The sequence below is a fragment of the Wasmannia auropunctata genome, unplaced genomic scaffold, assembly GCF_000956235.1.
Source record: "Wasmannia auropunctata unplaced genomic scaffold, wasmannia.A_1.0 LD336078.1, whole genome shotgun sequence".
Lineage (NCBI taxonomy): Eukaryota > Metazoa > Arthropoda > Insecta > Hymenoptera > Formicidae > Wasmannia > Wasmannia auropunctata.
In genome coordinates this window covers 3559086-3580934 of record NW_012026812.1, presented here as the reverse complement: position 1 = coordinate 3580934, position 21849 = coordinate 3559086, and the positions used below count along the sequence as shown (strand labels likewise).

The following is a 21849-nucleotide window of genomic DNA, read 5'->3' as shown; positions in this document are numbered from 1 at the left end:
AAGCAGATGGAATTTTAATTAAAGCACCTTGCGTGTGAACTGAGAATTACCGCAAAGGTAGTTATCACCAGCTCGTATTATCGCGATTCTATAGAACAACGTGATTTATCTTTGATTTATGGACGACTATTCTCCGCAATCGCGGTTATTCCCATCTTTTGGAAATTACACTCGCGAAAACGAGAGAAAAATCAATTTTAGAAAATGCATTAATTCGAGCCTACTCTATTAAGAATATTTCCGATTTACCAAGGACGCGTATCGAGGAAAGGACTAAAAATATTGGAAGCTGCACAAAAACGATCGCCGCATATTTTGCCGTGCTCATGTGACGAAAGAGTTTCACGTATATCGCACTTTTTATCGCACGGCAAACAGAAACGGTCGCGATACTACGTGCGTTCCGTAAATACGTGGGATAGCGTGGTCGATCCGTTTAATGCGAAGGAGAGACTTGAGACTTGAAGTTTCCTGCGAGATGAAGACGGGCCTCTCGATCTTCCGAGACCTTCTCCTTTGATCGCAGGATGAATTTCTTTTTTGTTCCGACTTCAATCAAGCGTACATCGATCGCGCAAGATCGTTCGCCCGAGTCTCCCGCTGTTCAACCTTCGCGTTCTCCGATTTTTATTTCGCCCGTATCGAATCGAATCTCCACGATTCTCCGCGATTCTTACCCATTTCGGGATATTTATTTCGTTTCCCCTTTTTTTCTTCTCGAACGAACAAAACGTCGGTCGTGCGGTCATAATTTATGGATCAAACGTACACAGAGTGCATTCGAGTTGCAAGGTAAACGACTGCTTACGCAAGAAACGTCGAGTATGCGGCCGGCCGTGTTTCGATACCGGAACGCCGGTGTTACTTCGACTGTGTTACTACGAAAAAATTCAATAGCGAAACACACCGAGGTCACGGAGATTTGAATTATGTATAATACTATCGTCTGCGCGGCCATGCAACATCAGCATTGATAAATATTTGCCCCAATCACCGCACATTTACCCACACACATTGTCCCGCATTTACAACATTAAAACCCATCGTCTGAAATAATCCTGTCAATCAAACTAAAAATTATATAGATATAGAATATCTATATAATTTATTATATACTAGAATTAAATACTGTTTTTTGTTCATTTTAAAAACAGATTCTTTAGAATGTATGAATCAATTCCGAACTATATTTCTGTTACTATTCCAAAATGAAAGATACTACAGTGATTCTAAATATCTTATTTGTAATTATGCATCTATAAAATCCTCATACATATTTTCTTCATACTACTTTTTTAAAATTAAGGAATATAAATAAAACAAGGGATTTCAATTTTCATTATCTTGTTTCATTTATATCAGACACGTGTGTGAATTTTGTTTTTATTTTTATTGGTATTGTTTTTATTTCATTTTTACATTAAAAATTGTATCTTATTCCCCCTTTCCCTCAAATGTCTCTTATTGTCTATTATTCGCAAAACGCGTGTATATGGAATCCAAGTACATATTCGATTGTGCCGGTGACACAGTTCTTCAGGCTCAGGAAACATCAAGTACTCCTACTGTCGATAAACGACGGATCTCTACTAGAAGAGAGGAAAGCGAGAGTAGTCGATAAGGTAGACATTAAACAAACAATAAAAGATAATTTATCTTGTTTTGAAAACCTCATAATATAATTTCGTAAAAGATTCCGCCATTCGTGCACGAAATAATAGGAGTAACAATATTCATAAAAAAATATGTACAGCGTAAAATCTTCAAGTTAGATATATCAAGCTTTGGAAAATTAATTGCTCGAATATATTACGCAATAAATTATTTAAAACAGTTGGATAGAATTTAATTTAAATATTTCATGATGAGCTATATCATGATAATGTGCAAAGTATGAAAGTATATAAAATAAAACAATAACAGATAAAATATATGTCGCAGTATTGTGATTATTATGCACTTATCGCGCGTTGTTCGTTAAACACGATACGTGCCTAATCAATACAATATCCGATTTCATTATCAGCGATCGTTTCATAATGTAATGATTAATTCAATAAGCGAACGAAACGATAAACAACGAACGAGTCTTTTGCTCTTGTTTCTTCTAGATTATTTCACGTGATGTATTTTAAAATTATTTAATAATTCAATGAAGTACAAAATTCAGTCCCACACGGTAATTGTTAATAAAATATTTTGGTAAATAAATGATTTTTTTTTTCTCTCTGGTTTTTGCATTATACATTATAGACACATAATATGATCAAAATCATAAAATATATATAGCTTTTTTCCCATCAAAATATATTTGCATATAATAATTGCATAATCATCATAATCAAATGTTCTTTTCGCGATTCATAGTCCTAATCATTGATTTATATAATTAATAGTTTTTTTCTATCCATGATATACAAACTAATTCTCGATTCTCTTTTGAATGAAAGAGATCCAGCGCTTGAAGCATCAATTTGGAGCGGGATATCCGTCTAGACGAGTGCCTCATTAATATTTATAAATTCAAAACGCGTAATTACGCCAGGAAACAGGCATCGTTGCATAATGCACATGTGTACGACAAAGTGCATGCAATTTCTTATCTTCTCTCTCTCTTTCTCTCTCATGTTCATAACGCGAAATGCATATATATATGCTTATGCAAATTTTCGGCACTTCGGATTCAGAAATTTCATTTACGAGATTTTTATCAGCAATACTTTATGAATGCAAAAACGTAATGTGAGGATAATTTCGTCAACGACAGTTATGCTTAAAGATATTCTTCTTCATAATTTATAAAAATTAAAAAATTAGAGAACGTTTCTTTTTCTTAAAAAAAATGAATATCATTGTTAAATTTATGTATAAGATCGAATAAAAAGATTACATAAAACTAATTCCAATAACGCTTTAATGTTTCCTGTTTCCATTTTTACATAACAATGCAATGTAATGAGAATTATTGGTATAATGGTTATGCAACGAATTAACGAGAATAATACTGTAGAAATATCGCGTACGTCGAATTGCCGATAACTGTACCAAATTCCATTCCCAATTGATTTTTTTAGTGGTTTTACAGTTGTATCTCTCTCATGCGATTGACGTCATATATACGCCGCGGATAGAAACGATTGCAATTAAAAGCGGTGAGTCGTAAGAAATTATTTTCCTTGCGGCTCAACTCTTTAACTACATTGTTCGAGCTCGCGTGTATTCCATTATCCCGAAGTACACGAGTTTATGATAAAATTAACTGAAAATTCAACAAAAGCTGATTGCCGATTGAATATCGAAACATAATTATTGCCGTTTCAATTCGGCTCGAATTTTGATGAATGTACAGTAATAAAGAGAGATGTATCGATAATCCATTGGCATAAACATATGCAGTATTAATTTTGCGTTGAATATAAATCGAAACACAAAACAGACTGCAAAGTATCAATAAGTAGTTTACCATTTTAGTAATTTCCCGAAACAAATGACAAAGATAAACATTAAATACATGGGAATTATTATTAAAATTAAATAACATAACTGCGTTAAATATATAGTTTATCACGCATACGTCATTCTTGATTGTATATTTCTTATATATGATAAACAAATAAAAGAGTAATAAATAAATATTAGCTGCACGTTTGAAAATTCGACGAAATGTATTCTTCTTGAAATGACTTACTAAATAAGACGATTCACATCAACAGATTTATAATCGCCCCATTCTGTAGTTTCTTCCTCTTATACAAAGATCGGGTGTATATGATGATTTCACGCCGAAGGATGATATTTAATGCTGAATATGAGATATGAATACCGACCATTATACTCGTAATAAACATGGCGATTTTGTGTCGAGTATAGATTATTAGGGGAAGACGTATTGATATTAAAGATTCGAAAGAAACACGTGGCACACTTTCTGTCTACAGATCTTTATATGCCACTCCTAAATCTCCGGATTGCGAAGGTCCCTAAGGTACTTGAGCGTGGCAATGACGTCATCGCCGTTTAAATCAACTCGGAGTCTCAGAATGAATGCGGAAGGGCGAAGGACCGATGAACGAGTACGAGTTTACGAGTGCAACACGGTAACTTCGCTACGGCACAAAGCGCCGATTGTGAAGACCCCGTTACACGAAGTGCCCGTTGTGCAGGTACGTGCACATTAGCCGCCCAATCCCGGGGGCAGAGGAATGCGTTTTATCGTGAGGGGATCCTCCTCTCACAGGTCGGCAGGTTCGGATGCTCTTTGTCCGTGAGATCTGACCTGATCCAGTAGCCTACCATCTGCCGCCATCTGCCTCGGCAGAGATTTTCACGAAAGAAAGATTTCAAGGGGCCCAGAAAAATGCCAGGCACTCTGAAAAATGCGTTTCTCCGCGGAACATCTACTACCGAGGAAATTTCACCGTATCATGTATATATGCGCGCGTAGAGTAATGCACTTCGATTTATCTCAAATAAAAAATTAAACATTCCCTCTCTAAATTATTGCACGTAAGTTATTCACAAAAATAAAGGAGGATAATAAGGAGAGCAGAAACAAGCTATGAACAGTAATTTGTTTTTCACACACACGCACACAACAAAATTTTGTTTTGCACGATTTATTTCATAAATGTAATAAAATAATTTTTGACAAATTCAGAAATAAATTATTTTCTCATCAATCTCCAAAAATTTAAAATTGTAAGCTTCAAGATATTAATCGTAATTTTGTCCTGAAAGAAAAACATATAATTGTTGCATAGCGGCACTTGCAGTACGATTATTTACAAATAAAAGATGTAAGGCGCGATATTCACAGCGTCAAAATCGAGCAAAACAAATTTTGGAGGTATTCAAACGATTTGCGATTGCAACTTGATATCGCTCGAGCTCATGCAAGAAGAGTGAAAAAAACGGATAGCGTTTAGCCGAGCCTTAAATTCAGATTCAGTCCCTCTCCTCCCTCGAGGCCTCTTCCTGCGCGCTCGTGTCCTTTCTCTCGCTCCTATGAATGAATACGTGAACATAAAGCGTCAGTCCGTCTCACATCCGCCTATTTCGGTGCTGCAGACGCGCGCCCTTCGCTTTTCGTTGGGGGAGAAAATTATTTCTGGCAGCCGGGCAGCGATCTTTTCGATCCGAGCGTAGAGTAACGGACGCCTCGAATTTACCGCGTTCGGCTAACGCTTCGATTAACGATCGTTTACAAACGTCCGTGGTATTCTCGCGACGCGGAAGGCGCTACGGGGATCCTATTATACTTAGTTCCTCTCCTTCCATACTTCGAATTGCAATTCTCCGTTATCCGCAAGTTCCCGCGAACGTGAGATCTCCTACACAAAGAGCCCTGGGATCTATGGTTTATGGCCTTTATGCCGAAGCAACAGAGCTCGATTCACTGCATAACAGTTAGTCAAGGCTAACTATCATTGATTGAAGTGTAAGAAATATAGAAATAAGTAATTAACATCGCAATCCATGAAGCACGAAAAGGGAAAAAATTATTGCATACTAAATAATAATTTCATTGTAATTTTAAAAATCAATAGTTTTTCGATCGTGAAGAAATGTAATATCTCGAACGTATTGTCACATACATAAGTACTCCGCATCCTAAATTTTTATTACATTTTAAATGAGAAGGGTAATGACGCAAAGTGGCGTAAGTTTCGTTTGCGGAGAAAAACCGTGGGAAAAGTAGTCCGTCGGGAAATGCCCGTATTAAAGCGCATCAAGTAGAACTCCAGGGATTCCTTGCAGATTTATGACGTCCTCCCGACGATGCCTTTCAGAGTGACCCAAGTGCAAATACGCTCGGTCACTCGGCGCGCCACTAGCAACGGGATGAATGCAACGCGCGCGCGTTCGCGCGCAAAAGAAAGACGCGTGTGCGCTGCGTGCGTAATGTATCGGTATATCGGCACGGTGAAACTGGACACTGACAGCTGAAAACTGGTTTCCAAGAGAACCCGCGTACGCGAACGTAGTCGAATCGAAGAAAGGGAGAAGATATGGCAAAAAAAAAGATGAAGAAAACGGAGTCCGGCGGAGAAAGAGGGGGAAAAATTAGTTATGTTCTGGAGATTATATCTTTCAAAGTAGACAGAAATTTTGCAATAACAATGATACGTATAATGAAATATAATCAGTTAATGATTTTGCGAGAAAATGGAATCGATGTGTTAATTCTGACAATTCTAGAAACTTAAAATTAATTTGTATAATGGATATTATATTTAGAAGTACAATAATGTGCAGAGATTGTTCAATTAATTTAACACAATTAATTCTTTTAACATCATCATTTTCGTAAATTGAGCACAATGATATATTATTATTGAGGTTGGAATCTTCGTAAAAAATAAATGAGAAACAGATATATATATATATATAATATATATCATTTATTTTTTACGAAGATTCCAACTCCTTTTCTTTCTCCTTCATTTTTTTCTTCTTTTCTCTCTCTCTCTCTCTCTCTCTCTCTCTCTCAAAGAAAGAGAGAAATCACGGAGCATGAAAGGACTGCTGGTGTCTAAGGCGAATCATGGGCGCAGAGATTTAGGGACGTCGCTTTTGACATATGTAGCAATTTCCATTTATATTACGTTACGTTTTATTATGTGACACGTACTATAACTTTAGTTAAGTAAATTTTTTTCCCGAGGATCTTTTAATTGCAATTTATCAAGTTTATTCTTCAATTATCCTTAATAAAATAACGTGCAATTAAAACGACTTTCAAAACTTTCACAAATTAAATCTCACTTTTTAAAAATTCAATGTCGTGTAATTTTAATCTCCGTGGAATTTCGCTTCGAACGATGTTTACAAGATTATTAAAAATTACTTTGTAAAAACGTCAACTGATGGATCGAATTTTCGCCGAGAGTTAAACTCGGCTTGAAAACCGATCGAACAATCCGCGAATGAAGGTAAACGCGGTCAACGCGCGGCGAGCTCGTGTTAACGTACGGCACGAATTCAGGATTCTCGCCGCAGACGCGCATGCAACTTCGGATACAGGCCGCTCGGGTGCGAGAGACAGACGAGGAGACAAAGGGAGAACGACGCGGACGAGACGGAGGCAGAATACGCGAGTACGAGGAACAGATAAAGTCGGGACAGACGGCGACGATGACGCGAGCGCGTCTCGTCGCTTGCAGTGCGAGGGCGGTGCATCTCTTTTTCTCTCCGTCTCTTTGCACGCGCGCGTTGCGAGTCCGTGATTGAAAGGACCAGCACGTACGGCACTTCGTGGAGAAGCTACTTTATCGCCGATTGCTGAGGATTATTCCTGCCTATTTTAGGAGTTTGTTTCGGACGAGAACATCGTCGAAAGTCTCGCGAAACTTTCCTCGCACCAAATATATAATAAATACATGAATAAGAAAAATTTCCACGTGTAGAAGATGCATCTTTTCCGGCGCGAATGATCTTCAGAAAGAAATTGTCTATTAAATTGAAAATCGAGAACAGCTAAATCATCTGCGATTTTAACATCATTGAGATAAAAATAATTCTCTTAATCATGACGAAGTAATGGCATTGTTTTTACTTGTGTTTCATGTTCTTACAGTTTCGATGCAACAAGGACAAAGTAAAAGAAGTATAAATTATCGAGATATTTCTCGGATAACGCAGAACCTATAATTTCACATTAAAAAATCAGATGAAAAGGAATTACCTAAACAGAAAGATTGAAAAGAGGACATGACAGAAAACGCACGCATAAAATATATGTGAATTAACTTTAGTATTTCACGGATTAAAATTAACATTCAACTTGTGTAAATCACCGTGTCGCACCACCGTATCACGTGTCACATAATTTTAAACTTCAAACAATGAGGCACGTCACGATCCGCGGTTGAGTCGAATCGCGGCCGAGTCCGGCGCGCGACTCGATCTCTCCCGCTGCCACACAGCCACGGGGCCCCGGATCTTTGCGTTGCACTCACCATAATTTTTCGTTGAGATCGGCGTCGAGAGAGGTGAACGATACCGTTGCGCGGTCGCGCGCGAGGACGAAGGAACGCGTTTCGCTCGCGGCGCGCGTAATTGCCGCACTGTGCACGCGTCGCGTGTTTCGAAACGGAGCGGCGCGACTCGGCTCGGCACGATCTCGGCGCGGAAAAACAAAGCCGCGGGTCGGACCGGTAGTAGCGTGCCGGGTCCGGAGCCGGAGAGCCGGAGCGAAACGGAACGGACGATGGACCCGACAGCGACGCAACAAGTGACAGCCTCCGCGACTCGTAGACGCTCGTAGTACGCGGCGAGGTGCGTGCGCTCGTCGATGGCGCCACTGCTCGAACTCCGGCGGGTTTCCTTTGATTTTTTGTCTTAGAAATATTGAAAAGGATAAGGAAATCCAGAAATAATATTGAAAGAGTATTGAAAAAAAGTAAAAAGAAAAAAAAATTTTTTATGCTTGAGCAAGCAATATCGTTATATATATATCGTTATAACTTTATGCATGTAGTGTTAAAACGTAATGAGATTAGAATGAATATGGAAACTGATCTACAGAATAACGCGTTTTAAATTTATTTATATTTGAATGGTCTCTCTCTTCTAGAGATTCAACATTTGTACCATTTGTATAGACTTTCAAAAGAAGCTTCTTGAAAATTCTACTAGCTTTCCTGTATAGCATTCTTCTAACTAACGTATAATAAAAGTGTTGAAAAAAAATTTAAATTTAATATCAATTTCGAAAAGCAGAATACATCAATCAGAATCAGATCATAATTATAAAAAAATAATTTATTGCAATAATTACTTTTTTGAACAAAAAATACATCTATTGTTAAAAATATAAATGTCATGTTATCATGATGTAATTATTATTTAACAAAAATAATTAAGTAACATTTATTAGAAAAATACTATACCTATAAGTAAATGAAGAAATTTTCAAAAAAATTTTTTTTAGAAATTTATATGCACGATAAATTTTATATTTGCGAAAAGAAAAACATTCAAAAAGCTTTGATATTTCGAAATTCTGAAACTCAATCTTCATTAATTTACCGACGGAATCGCTATTGACCATATCAATTTAATATTCCAAAATTGTGTTCATATCATTATTTATAGCACGATTTTGTTAGCCTCACGTTAAAATTAGATAAAAATTTTACATCTAATTATTATTATGTAATAAATTATATATAATATTATGCACACAAAATATACTGTTGGTAAACATAGAGTTGATAAAATAGTTTCTAACACTCATAATTTAACTTCACGTCTAATTTGTGAATTATAAAGATAGGTTTTATAAAATGTTGACAAATAGAATGTTTAAAATATTGTAAGAGATTTATATACTCGTAAGTAATACATTTTTTTCTAATATTTTTTCTCTTTCTTTAAACGTTTCTATTATAATACAAAATAAATAAGATGTGCCAGAAAAAGTTAAATGCTTTTGTCACAATTTTATAAAATTCTAAAAAATACATTGTAAATAAAAAAATATATTCCGCGCGTATTTGTTTAAAGAGACGGTAGATGACAGCACAAATACCGTATAGAAGGCTACATGGTTCGTAATGGAATTGAGAGAGTCCTATTTTATCGTCCCGTATCAGAAAAGAAACAGACAGAAAAAAAACTTTTAAAAATTATTTAAAGTCATTTAATTTGCATACAGTTTAGAGAAAGACTATTTTTATACAATTAATTTTATGATAAATTTAGGTAATTTGAAAATAATTTTATAAAATTTATTAAATGTATCCAGAAAACATATTTACATAACATCGTTAATGTCAAATATGAAAAAGAAAATTATACCAATCAAATTTTATTATGCAATTGATATGTTTTTCGTCTAACATAAATTCCAAAAAAATACATTGTCTAATTTAGCTGAGGCATTTTTTATTATATACAATCGTTTCATCATTTCATTTTATCAGAAACGTATTTTGTACTAGCATGTCAAATATCGATTTCTCATCCAAAACTAACTTAAAAAGTCAAACTGACGTACAAAGAAATTGAACCTGACCTTATTACCGATGTGAAGTATCGATAAGCGGACGGTTTGATCGAGTGAACAGATTGGATCGATCGAGATGAACAAACCTAGCCAACCGCTCCCTCGTCTAACAATAAGCCGCGGGCAACGCGTCGATCAGTGTATCTGTCATTCGGGCACGTCAACAAAAAATAACAGAAACTTTCTTTTCGCTCAGATCGATCTCGATATGTGGCGCCTAGTATGGCCATCGAATATTTATTTACTCTCCACCGAGAGCACAAAGAAATCACTTACGACAGATTACAAATTGATGCGAGATTCGCTTGCGTTCCATTCGGATAAGCGCTTTCTTCTTCTTTTATAGATGTCTGTCCCTTTTAAAATCAATGTAGTATCGCATGCTTTCTCCTCCCTATTTTTCTTCGCAGTCCTTTCCTTTCCTTTATTATATATATACATATATATATATATATATATATATATATATCTCGTTATTTTTTTTATCTCAGTTGAGTTGTGAATATTTTACTCACGCGAATAAATAAACAACTTATGTATGTTTAATATATTAAAATCATTCTGTGTCTATTGCTAAAGTATAAACATGCATCATGTATGATTTTAACAGTATTTCTTATTTCGAAAGAATATTTCTTGCCGCAGAACAGTATACAATTAAGAAAACTCCCCGTAGATCGCTGCAATTTATGATCTTTGCAGCGACATTCGCGAATACAATCGCTTGAAACGTTAAAGAAAGACATTCAAGAGATACAAATTATACATGTCGTGCGCGAAGAGTTTCTTCTTATCCATTTCTTTGTTAGGAGAATCCTCGCGTGCAAACAAACACATATATTTCCGTAAATTGTCTATTATATTCAACATGCATTAACCATCGAGTAGATCAAGTCTTTTCAATAAGGAATGGCATAATTAAAGTTCTTAGATTTTTATCTGCTCTTGCTAACATTTCTCATTTTTATTCGTTTCTTATATTTATGAATACGTTGTTCGCGGAAAGTCGTAAATTATATACTGCAAGAGGACTTGACGTTTGTCGAATCTCCTCTGACTATTCTACGATTTACGTACAGAATAATGACCAATTCGAATTTCATTTGCACATGCGATAGCCGTGAAAATTCTGTTCGGGTTTGTACAATGATATTCATTTTCTTTTTTTTTTTGGTTTGCCAGATTTTTTTCAGTTTGGCACTGGCGCATAAAATTTGCCGTTGTTCGCACCGGAGTTTGGGGAGAAACAACCAGTTCTCAAAGGAGCAAAACGAAGAAAAGGGATTTTCACGGCCGCCGAGAGAGAGACACCGGTCCCGATTTCTTTCGCGCGACACGGAGACAAAACGAAACGGGCGCGATAGAGCACCGCGCCGTAGGAGCCAGCAGCGGCAGGGTGCCATGGCATTCTTGCCTACAGCACCTTGCTGCTGTAGGTGTCCGTGTCTTTACTTTCACTGCTCGCGGTCTGACCTAAGACACGTTGTCCCTCGCGGCACCTTTTCACATCTCGAAGGGCCGTCACGGCGACCTGTCGCGGCCCGCGAGTCGAAACAAAGAAAGAGTGATCGAGTGAATTCATGAATATTGATCGACCAGATGCAACAGCGTGATCTCTTACGACCGCGATCGGTCCGATTCCGGCCGCCGGCCGGACAATACCTTTGCCGTTCCACTCGGCGGCAAGAACCGTCCGTTGGAATTTGAATTTACATCGCGCTGGGCGAAGACGAGCCACGGATTCCAGCGTGGCATAAATTTCACGAAACGTGTGTGTGCGGCATCTGCAATCGAGATAGTCAAGATGACAGAGAGAGAGAGAGAGAGAGAGAGAGAGAGAGAAAGAGACGAGGGAACACATTGAAAAGGAGTGACACGTGGGGAAATGTGGGTATGCGGCGCCGATCGTCTTCTAATGGATGAAAGGGAAAGGAAGATTACAGGAGAAGCTATACGCCTCCTCGGGATTCGATCGAGAATTGCAAAGTGAGAGTGAGAGAAAGAGAGAAAAAAAATTATTGATATTCGAATATTCCTCTCAATCAGATTTTACTGAAGACTAATTCGGCATGGTGCATATCCCCATTTTACAGAATCATTATCTATTTCTATCCATTAGAACATTATTATTATTTTTAATTATATTAATTATGTCAAAGATTTAGGTTTATAAGCAGCGTGTAACATCTCGTATCTTCTGCACTGTAATAAGTTATTATTATTTTTAAATTAAATTAATTATTATATTAAAATTACGTGGTTACTAATTATTTGATAACGTTATGCAAAGAGTGATATAATATTTTCAAGCAAAACATTTTTGTATATAAATTTGAATAATATACATGTTTAAATGCGATATCTTTCTTATTACGTTAAATATACTGTAGCATGGCGTAATACATTTTAGTTAAATAACAGAATTTAAAATCGCGCGTGCACGTCGATCTCTCGGTGATCGCTCGAAAATGACATTACCGCACTTCGGTAGAAACAGTTGGTTAGCGTTTCTTACCCAGAATTGCAGGATATTTATTCGAGATTTATCACGCGTTGCGTATGTACGCTTTGGCGAAATAAAATAATACCTTCGAAAATATTGTCCCGTCAATTTATCGGGCAATGCGCACCGCCGTCGCCATCGCCGTCGCCGGCATATATGGCAAATGTTCTGCAATCGAAATGTGAAAAGGTGCGTCATTGCCCAAGACCGGCGATTCCTTTCCGAATCCTTTAATACTGTTTGAAAGTTCAATACACCCTAGTATTAAAATATTCAATAATACCCAATATTTGCAATTATTAAAGTACAAAAACAACAACACATCAAAGGTATTTTAATTACATTGTGATACGTTAATATCACAACGTCTCCTAAACATCTTGATTTTATTGCATCGTGAAACGTTATAATATCATCCTCCAAACATATTAACGGTTTGGATCGTAGCGAGCTTGCAAGATGACAAGTGGGCAAGTGGGTAACCTCCACTCTCGCGACTTGCTGACTTTGTGGAAAAGATAGCGTATAAAAGCCCGGGTATTCGCGACATTGCACACGCATTGTGTATGCGACGTAAGGGGGTGAGTGTGCGCGCGTATCAGGTATATCGGAATACCGCGCGCGTACGCTATCGTCGGTTGGCTTTAGCACGGGTGGTTGCTGGCAGAGTGAGAGTGCCATATATATAGAGAGAAGGGGAAACTCGGCTCGGCACTCCAAAGTACACAGCCTCCGCGATTGCAGTGGTGTGCTCTTTCGGTTTCCTTCCACCCAGGTTGTCGCCTGATATTCATTCCCTCGCGGGCCTCGCGCCAGTGGTAACAGTCGGCCACAGACCAGGTGGTTTCCGCACGCTTCTCGCAAGCCTCACAGAAGGGCATCCGCAGAGGACCAAAACAGAATCCGCCCTAGGCCGCCGACACCATGAAACTTACGCTGTTCACGTGAGTACGCCGTCGACGGCTCACGCGATCCGCCGAGTCCATCGAAAATAAATAATCGGGTGGTTTAAGTGCGAAAATGAAATCCATAATTTATAGAGTTCTACGTACGCGTGACTTCGCAATTCAAAGGGGATTTTTACAGAACATGGATCTATTTCATTCTCGTACTGAGCTCTTCGATTTTAGCTATTTTAATAATAACGAAATCGCAATCAAGCCTCACTTTGATAGGGCAGTCATTCTTATGCAACAAACTTCTCCATTTTTCTCAACATTTTCAAGCGTTCGTTTTGCAATGTTGCTAAATGGAAGCAGGTGGCAAGTTCCCTTTTGTAATCTTAGATATACGCGTCCGGATGCATTAGAGAAATTAAAAAGGCATTTAAAAAATTTAAAAAAACTATACAAATTATTCAAATGCAGTAATCGGGAAGCGAAATATATTTAACGTGTCACTACATTATTCAGCGGCATTTCGGTAGCAGTAAGCAGTTGGAGCAAGCAGGGGTTAATGAAGCTTAACGATTTAATCGCTTACCCACCAACTTCGCGCGATCGTAGATTATTCGTAGATCACGCTTTTAGTGGAGACAACCTGAATAATTCCAAGGCCGGTTATACGTTCGTGATTGAAAGTTATACGTACGCTATCCGTATCTACACCTCGCGTTTCAGGCTTAATATCTGTCATCCAGTTACCTGTAATCAAAATTGCTAACGCCTGACGGAAATTGCGGCTGCCGAGCGTCGAATATAACTTTCGATCGCGGACGTAGATCGATTTATGACGCTTAATAGCCAATATATCCCGGATCGTTTAACGTGATGTATTCCACGTTAACGGGTCGAAGATAATGCGTACCGGTTGTCGAGTATAAAACACACGTGCCCCGACTCTATATGAGAAGTTATTCAATCACGCGTTTTATAAACCGTCGCCTATTGATTACTTCACGCTACGCTCCCGTTCGACATTTCGATCGGATTCATACTCCAGCCGAACCGCGCGTACGAGGCTTTGCGAGCCAAGTATTAATAACGGGATGCAGGAGAGGCACGTTATGCAAACGAACGACTGCAGTGGCGTGCACGAAGTCCTTTCCTGGTTCTGACCAGGAAATTGATTAGAAACGCCGTAACGAGAGTGAGAGCGCATAACAGCGTTTATTATTGAAATCGATTAATAAATGCGTGTCCGTTTTACTCGAGAAAAATTTTGTGTAAATGTAACGGATATCGCCGTTGCTTCTCTTTGACATTATACTAATGAGCAATGCGCGATAATGTGTCTTCGCTCCTGTATTACAAGTTGGCGTGAAAGAAAAACGGAAAGAGGCATTTATTACTTATATTTTAATATCTCTCCTGAAGCGACTTTTCTTAAGCACGTAATAAAAATGCATCAGATGCAGCGTATAAATTCATATTACAGTCAAAGGAATGAAAGGATTGGAATAAAAAAAATATTAAAACACACCCGAGAGAGACATACAGAAGACGAAGAAAAGGAAGAAAAAAGAGAAACTACTTTAATTTTAAAAAGAAAGATAAATTTTTAAGAAGAAGGAAATGGAAAAAATACAAAAAGAGAAAATTAAATGTAATATTGCATCTTACAATTAGTTTACACAAAACATTTATTATTTAATAAGATTTTAAATAAAATTACTATTTTAATTTTTCTTAAAAAGTGAATCGAAACATTTTTTCTATGACTACTTGGACGAAAATTGCATTGAACTTGTATTACAGAGAGTTACGATTTCATCTTCAACTTGTGTGACAAACGAAATAAATCTTTTTCGCCGAACTCGGGAGAAAAGACGCGTAAAGAGAGAAGTTAAAATGCTAAGGAACGCTAAAATACAGAAAAGGTAGCGATAGAAAAATGAGAGAGGTATGAAGATGACAAAAGATTTCTTATGCGGGACAGAAGCAACGCGAGCCCACGCACAATCGTTAACGACATCCTGCAGGTGGAATATAATGCGAATGTAATCGCTTTCTTCCAAGGCGAAGTTCTAAGTGAAGTTCAGTGATCCCGCGTCGCGCGCGACGCTACGTATAGTCGGACGGACGATGAATTACTTCACTCGCGAGATATAAATCAAGATTTACGTACGTCGGGAGGTATTATGCTAACGCGAAAATATATTCCGCATTCGGACAGTTTCTCGCAGCCCCCGCATACAACGGGGATTATGCTCATTAATTACGCCGAGTGGCTATTCTCGTTTACTCAGTGAACCGGTTTCGCTGATAAAAAGAAAAAGTAGATCGCAGATTCCACAGGCGGGTAAATCAATTGCACGACTTCTTTTGCGTTTCATTTTAACTTTCCACTAAGATTTCTGTATAAATTATCGTCACTTTGTATCCTCAATTTTTTCTAAAGTCTAAACCATAAAAATTTCATACTTCTTTTGTCGCGAGAATATTCCTAATATGTATTGCCGAAATAATTCTTGGTTGATAGAAGTCACACAACGTCTATTACTTCATTAAAATAAGACATTAAATTAAATATCAGAAAAAAGGAAAATAAGCACGATTTCAAGAAGTTGTAAGTTATAAAAAAACCACGCGTTCTGATCGGGAATCAATCAGCGCTTGTGAGTATCACCGCATTATCATTTATATTATGATGTAAAATAAACATGAATGTATGAATGTAAGAACATGTCATATATGGAATTCTACATCTCGTTAATAATCATGAATCGATAACCTAATACTTGCAACTTCCTTGCTAATTTAAATTAGATACTTTCTACTATTCAACAATTCATTATCAAGATTTTATCTAAAATATTTCTATACATTAAATTGAAACAAAACCTAGGATTAATAACAAATAATTATAATATCTTAAAGTGCTATATATTCCAAAAAAATAACAAGCTATATCCTTCATAATAATGTAAAATTGAAAGTGTCAAATATATTCGATCGTGCACGCCTCTTATATATTTTACAAATACATATTTAAACAAAATAATTAATAATGATTAATAAAACAATTTTTTTATTACAGTTTCCTTGTAGAATTTAGAGAATTTTAAAAGCAAAAGTGGAACGACAAGATAAGTCCAAAGAAAACAACAAAATTAAGACTATTAATCTTCGGTTGTTTACGCTTCAATTAAAATGTGCGAATTATATTGGTATAATCCCGTTAAGCGTAGACGGTAAATGTCCTTGCTAACGGTAAAAGCATTATATCGCATGATGTCACGTAATGAATAATGAGCAACAAACGTTCCGTTTCGAAGAACTCAGGAGTCGGATTTTTATCCCCAACACAGTGAGAATAATCATCTAGAATATTAATGAAGCGTCAGCTAATGCATCCACAGTACAAGAATATTCATCGGAGACGTTATGGTGGCACAATTTAATAAATGACACGCGTCATTTTCAATTAACTTTGCATACAGAGAACAGACTGTGGAACAATTTTTATTCTCCCGAGTGTGTCCTTTCAACAAGGAGCTTGAGCATCACTCGCGAATAAAGGACTTCTGTGCAATGAGGTAACAGCGATTGTAGCCAGAAGCGTGTAGAAACTTACGTCAAGAATCTGTTAAAGGCCAGTCTTTAAATGAGAAGGAGATGCTCGAAATGTGAAAGTGAAAAAGAACACTTATTGTTAACTCGAGATGTTAAAATGTTATTAGCTGCGAGACAAACTTATGTTTGTCTTCGGATAAAAAAAACTACTACCCGGAAAATTTTAGAAATACGTACGTGTTAATATCTTATAATACAAATATTATTGATAAGTATGATAGTGCAAACTGCTTTACATTTAAAGCACATTCTATTCGATCTTATGTTCCCTATTAGTTCAACTCATTATTGAATCCACATTGAAATTCGCGAATGGCTGCAAGGTCTCACAAACGTATTGAAACCGCTTTAAACATTCGTTAAAATTTATTCGTCGTCGAAGCAGACGTTCAAGGTAATCTTGAGAAATTCTGGCAGAATTATCCCGTCAGACAACGCTTTGATCAATAAGTGCACCAAGGAATCTGCTTATGAATTCTATACGAACAATGACCAAGTTTGGACATGTTGTAATATATCCTAAAATGTCTGCTGGAAATTGAGGACGCGAATACAATGACACATTGTAAATGCCGGCTACCCGTTCGGAATTTATTTTACATTTTATGAAAAGATACGAAATATATTTGATAAATTTCGCAAAGTTTTCTTCAAGATAAATGTAGAAATTTTCTTCCAAATTATTTAATAATTTTGACACACAATAAAAATTAATTTGTAATTTTTGTACAAATATCCTGCAAAGAATTCAAATACGTCTTCACCCATCATTACATCCCATCACTAATGCCAATCTGTCTGTGTAAACACGATTATAATTAATGAATGAGAAGCGATGAGTGAATTAATTTCAACTATGAATCAAGTCAATTGATTGATAATTACCATGCCGCTATCAATTATGATCGTACTCCAGTTTAAAAAAAATTTGACACAATTTCAGCAAACGCGTTCTTTCCGACGTGTACCATTTCCGATTTCATACAATAAACAAAAATAATTATCCCCTGATATGCAGGGAGAATCCTAAAGCTTAGAAATTATTATTAAACATATTTAAATTTAACGAAACGACACGGTTGTTTTTCGTATAACAACAACGACACTGTCATCCACGTGTCAAAGATTATCTTCAAGTGAGATGTCGTCATTGTTTTCGTTCCAATTCGCGTTTCGAATTCGTGCCTTCGCAATCGCGCCAGCGTGCGTATTCCTGCGGCGATCGAGATCGCCGGGCTCGTCGTCTCCCGCACGGATCCCTCGAAATTTCTCCCCCTTTCTTCACCCCGAGGTTCGGCTGGTTTTCTTGACATTTGTGAGCCGCCTCACGTATGAATGTCCCGTCGTAACGGCGCGGCCAATCCCGAGCGCCGCGGCGCGCGAGTTGCACGAGAACCGTGCAGAGAAAGTGAGTCCCGTGTACGTGAATGTCACAGGTCAAAATCCACCTGGTGTACGCGGATTTACTACGAGCGAACGCGAACGCGAACGGCGAACATGCGAACGAGCCGGGCAGCGCGCCGCGCTCCGAGCGCACATAATAATCGTTGCAGCGCACGTCGCGAGTAGGATCTCTCGTCCTCGGATTCCTTTTTCGATCCTGGCGAAAGTTGCGACCGGTCAGCCGTCCTGCGTGCGTCCTGCGCAAAATTCGCGCTTCGACTCGTTTCCATTTCAAAGAAGCAAATCGATTCATCGGTCTTCCGAAAATAAAAAAATCTGCACTCAAGAAACGGATGGCTATCAAAGTTCAAAAAATCTATTTCTTTCGGAGAAAACCTTTAAAAGTTCAAAATTAGAAACGAGAAATAATTAAATAATAACGTAAAAATTTAGGTTGAAACACATGTATATAAAATGAATGTTAAATCTTTTTCTCTAATAGAAAGATCTTAAAAATAGTAAAGTCATAATGTGAGTTATATAAGAAGTGAGCCTCGCGCGATACATAAAATGGCTCCTGCGTTTAAGTCCTTAAAATAACAACCGCATAATCTTACGCTCGGGCTATTAAGTTCCCTAACTAAGCAATACTCTGACTTGCGTATTCCGCTGTCTTCTAAGTGCAGCCTGTCAATTTAACCGCAATAAACTTGTTTCGCGATGGCGTTACGCCGCTACTTAAATAACACACTTTTTTTAGCGTAAATAGCGACAGAGCATAGATCGTCACGGTTTTCACACGATCGTTCGATGACTTTTTTCTCGATCAGAAAAATTGTTTTCTAAGACGTTTGCTGTAACCTGCACTGTCGCACATTTGCAATGACAATATACGATACTGTATTATAGATATTTACAACCTTTATTTGTTCTATTTTTTAAAGAGATATACATCTTTAACGTGGCTGAACATTAAAAGAATTAATTAATTTTACAATCTTGTACCTTTTTCTTTTAAGCAAAATGTGTAGAAGGAAAGCAAACGCACGAATCGTAGAACAATTCGATGTGTTGATAAAAAAATAGTACAAGTAAAAAATGCTAAGCAGCGAATTATATATACATAATATTTTGTCAAAGATAAAGTAAATTTAAAAAAAAATACATTAATATAGTCAAAAATTTTAATACGCATAAACGTGTTCTTTGCAGAATATTAGCCCTTTGTATAATAGCCGTCTGCAAATCAGCCGAAGAGGAGTATGATTACGAAGAGGAGGCAGCAGCGCCGGTAACGCCGGCGCCAACAAAGCCAGCAAATCGACTGGGAGGTCTTCTATCTTCGAGAGGACGTGTCAATGTACCAAATGTAGGAAAAAAGAAAGCACAAGTGAGTCCAACATCTTTTATATTAACGCATTTGTATGACAACGTATACCTATACGAAGGAAATCACAAAATATCGAAATAAAGTCAATATTTTAATCACAAAATAATCTTTTCTTCTCCCCTGCTTTCCCTTTCCAGGCACAATCAACGACGTCAAAGCCGGTGGAACAAGCGCCCGAAGAAGATGTGGTGGAAGATGAAGACGCGCTCGATGAAAATCAGGAACACGAAGCACCCACGACGACGACCGAATCTGCGAAGAAACTTCGAAATAACGGTGGCGTCAGGCCCTTCAGGTAACCACTTATGCAATAATAATATAATCCATAGATATTTTTACCTTCAGATATTTTATAACGAATTCTATGCTTGATCTGTACATCATAAAATTACATTATAGAATTAATGTAATTTCAGATCAAACGAGGATCTTTTGGCTGCCTTGAAAAGGCGAAGAGCTCAAACCGGACCTAGTAGCCATTCACGTGAAACTGCCACCACACATTCTGCAGTGGAACATACCACAGCCAAGTCAAAGTAATGCAAATTTTGAAAAAAAGAAGATATTTACTCTCTTTATAACTCTTTGTAACTTTATATTTCTCAGCAATATTCAATCATTTTTATTTCAAAAAGATAATAATTGTTTTAAACGTCTTGTATGCTTTTTCTACTCAAGACATGTTATATATTATTACAATAAAGTGATATGTTTCCAGAGCTAGTACAAGCAATCGTAGCAAAGCTAGTGCGGGTAACGAGGCGAGAACATCGGGGCGCGGCAGGTTCGGAGGAAGAGGAAAGATTGTTCAGGAGGAAGTCGAGGAGACCCAGCGGGAGGAGGTCCAAGTAAAGCCTAAAGCCAGCTCCTACCGCAGGCGTAGCTAAACCGATCGCCAATTCCTGATGAGAGAGCCCTGAGCTTGTTGATTTCTTAGAACGCGCATTAATCGAATTCAACAACCGATCAGCGCCCGAAAACCGTCGTCTTTCTCACAATGTACAATTTTTGTAAAACGATATTTACTCGCCGAATTCTTAGAAATACTTTATAGATTCGGAACATATTCTCGATTTCCGTGTACGCGGACTTTCGATGCACAATTAATACTAAATAAAAATTGTAATGCATTTTGGGCACGATTCATGTGGAGACATCATGTCTTTCTCGAAGAACGACAGCTTCGTTTACGTCTTACATCGCGCGGTATTAAAAACACAAACAATCAACAGAAAGCTGGGAAATATCAGTTATTACGACGGGTGTTAATCGAAGGAACGAGATCTTCCCCTTAGCCACACTAAGCTTCGATAGACGCGTGCAAGGGATGATGGAAAAGTGATGTGTACATAGCAAAACACTGTCGTCCGTCAAGCACCTAAATCACCTATTGTATAAATGTAAATTAATGTGACAATAAAGTTTCTCTGGAAAGCGACTCTATTCCATGTAGCCATTAAATTATTTTCATAATGTAGAAACTCACTAAAATGATATCTTATTATTAATTGTGTTATTTAAATACAGAGAAAACGAAATGTTTAAAATCAATATGTAAACTTGTTTAAACTAAAATTACCTTCTTTAAAATTACATTTTTTATATGTAACTTTTTATAATATAACGAAGTTCAAATACAATTTATAATAATTAAATTCAGAATGCAAGGGAAAAAAATGAAACTTTTAATTAATGCTAATAATATAAAAAGTAGTTGCAAACAAAATAATAAAAATTCTTTAATATATTTAAAGAATACTCTTCTAAAATATAAAGATAACTCTTCATTCAATTTGTTTATATTGTTTACAGAAATTAATCAATATCTTAATAATTTTATAACTTCCAATAAAATATTTGTTGATAATTATTTTTTAAATAGATTTTGATGCAATTAAAAATTATTTTGCGCGCAGATAAAAAAATACAGCTATTTATAATTATGACGTTACATTAATTATCAATCAATTATCTCTTACGTATCCTTCCAATTAGTATTAGATGTACTGTCAAGCTTGTCTCATTACGAGAGATATAATTTAATGATCTC

General features: G+C 37.0%; 2 protein-coding genes across 2 annotated transcripts in view; one reads left to right on the top strand and one right to left on the bottom strand.

The window, feature by feature from the left end:
• Nucleotides 1–21849, bottom strand: part of LOC105449117 — a 246648-nt gene that overhangs the window by 198561 nt on the left and 26238 nt on the right. The gene's annotated exons all lie outside the window — the stretch shown is intronic.
• Nucleotides 13106–21242, top strand: LOC105448982. Its single transcript, XM_011687912.1, has 5 exons — nucleotides 13106–13456; nucleotides 19622–19799; nucleotides 19937–20094; nucleotides 20216–20335; nucleotides 20518–21242. Exons 1-5 carry the CDS (start codon nucleotides 13437–13439, stop codon nucleotides 20684–20686), a joined length of 645 nt encoding a protein of 214 aa, XP_011686214.1. The 5' UTR covers nucleotides 13106–13436; the 3' UTR covers nucleotides 20687–21242.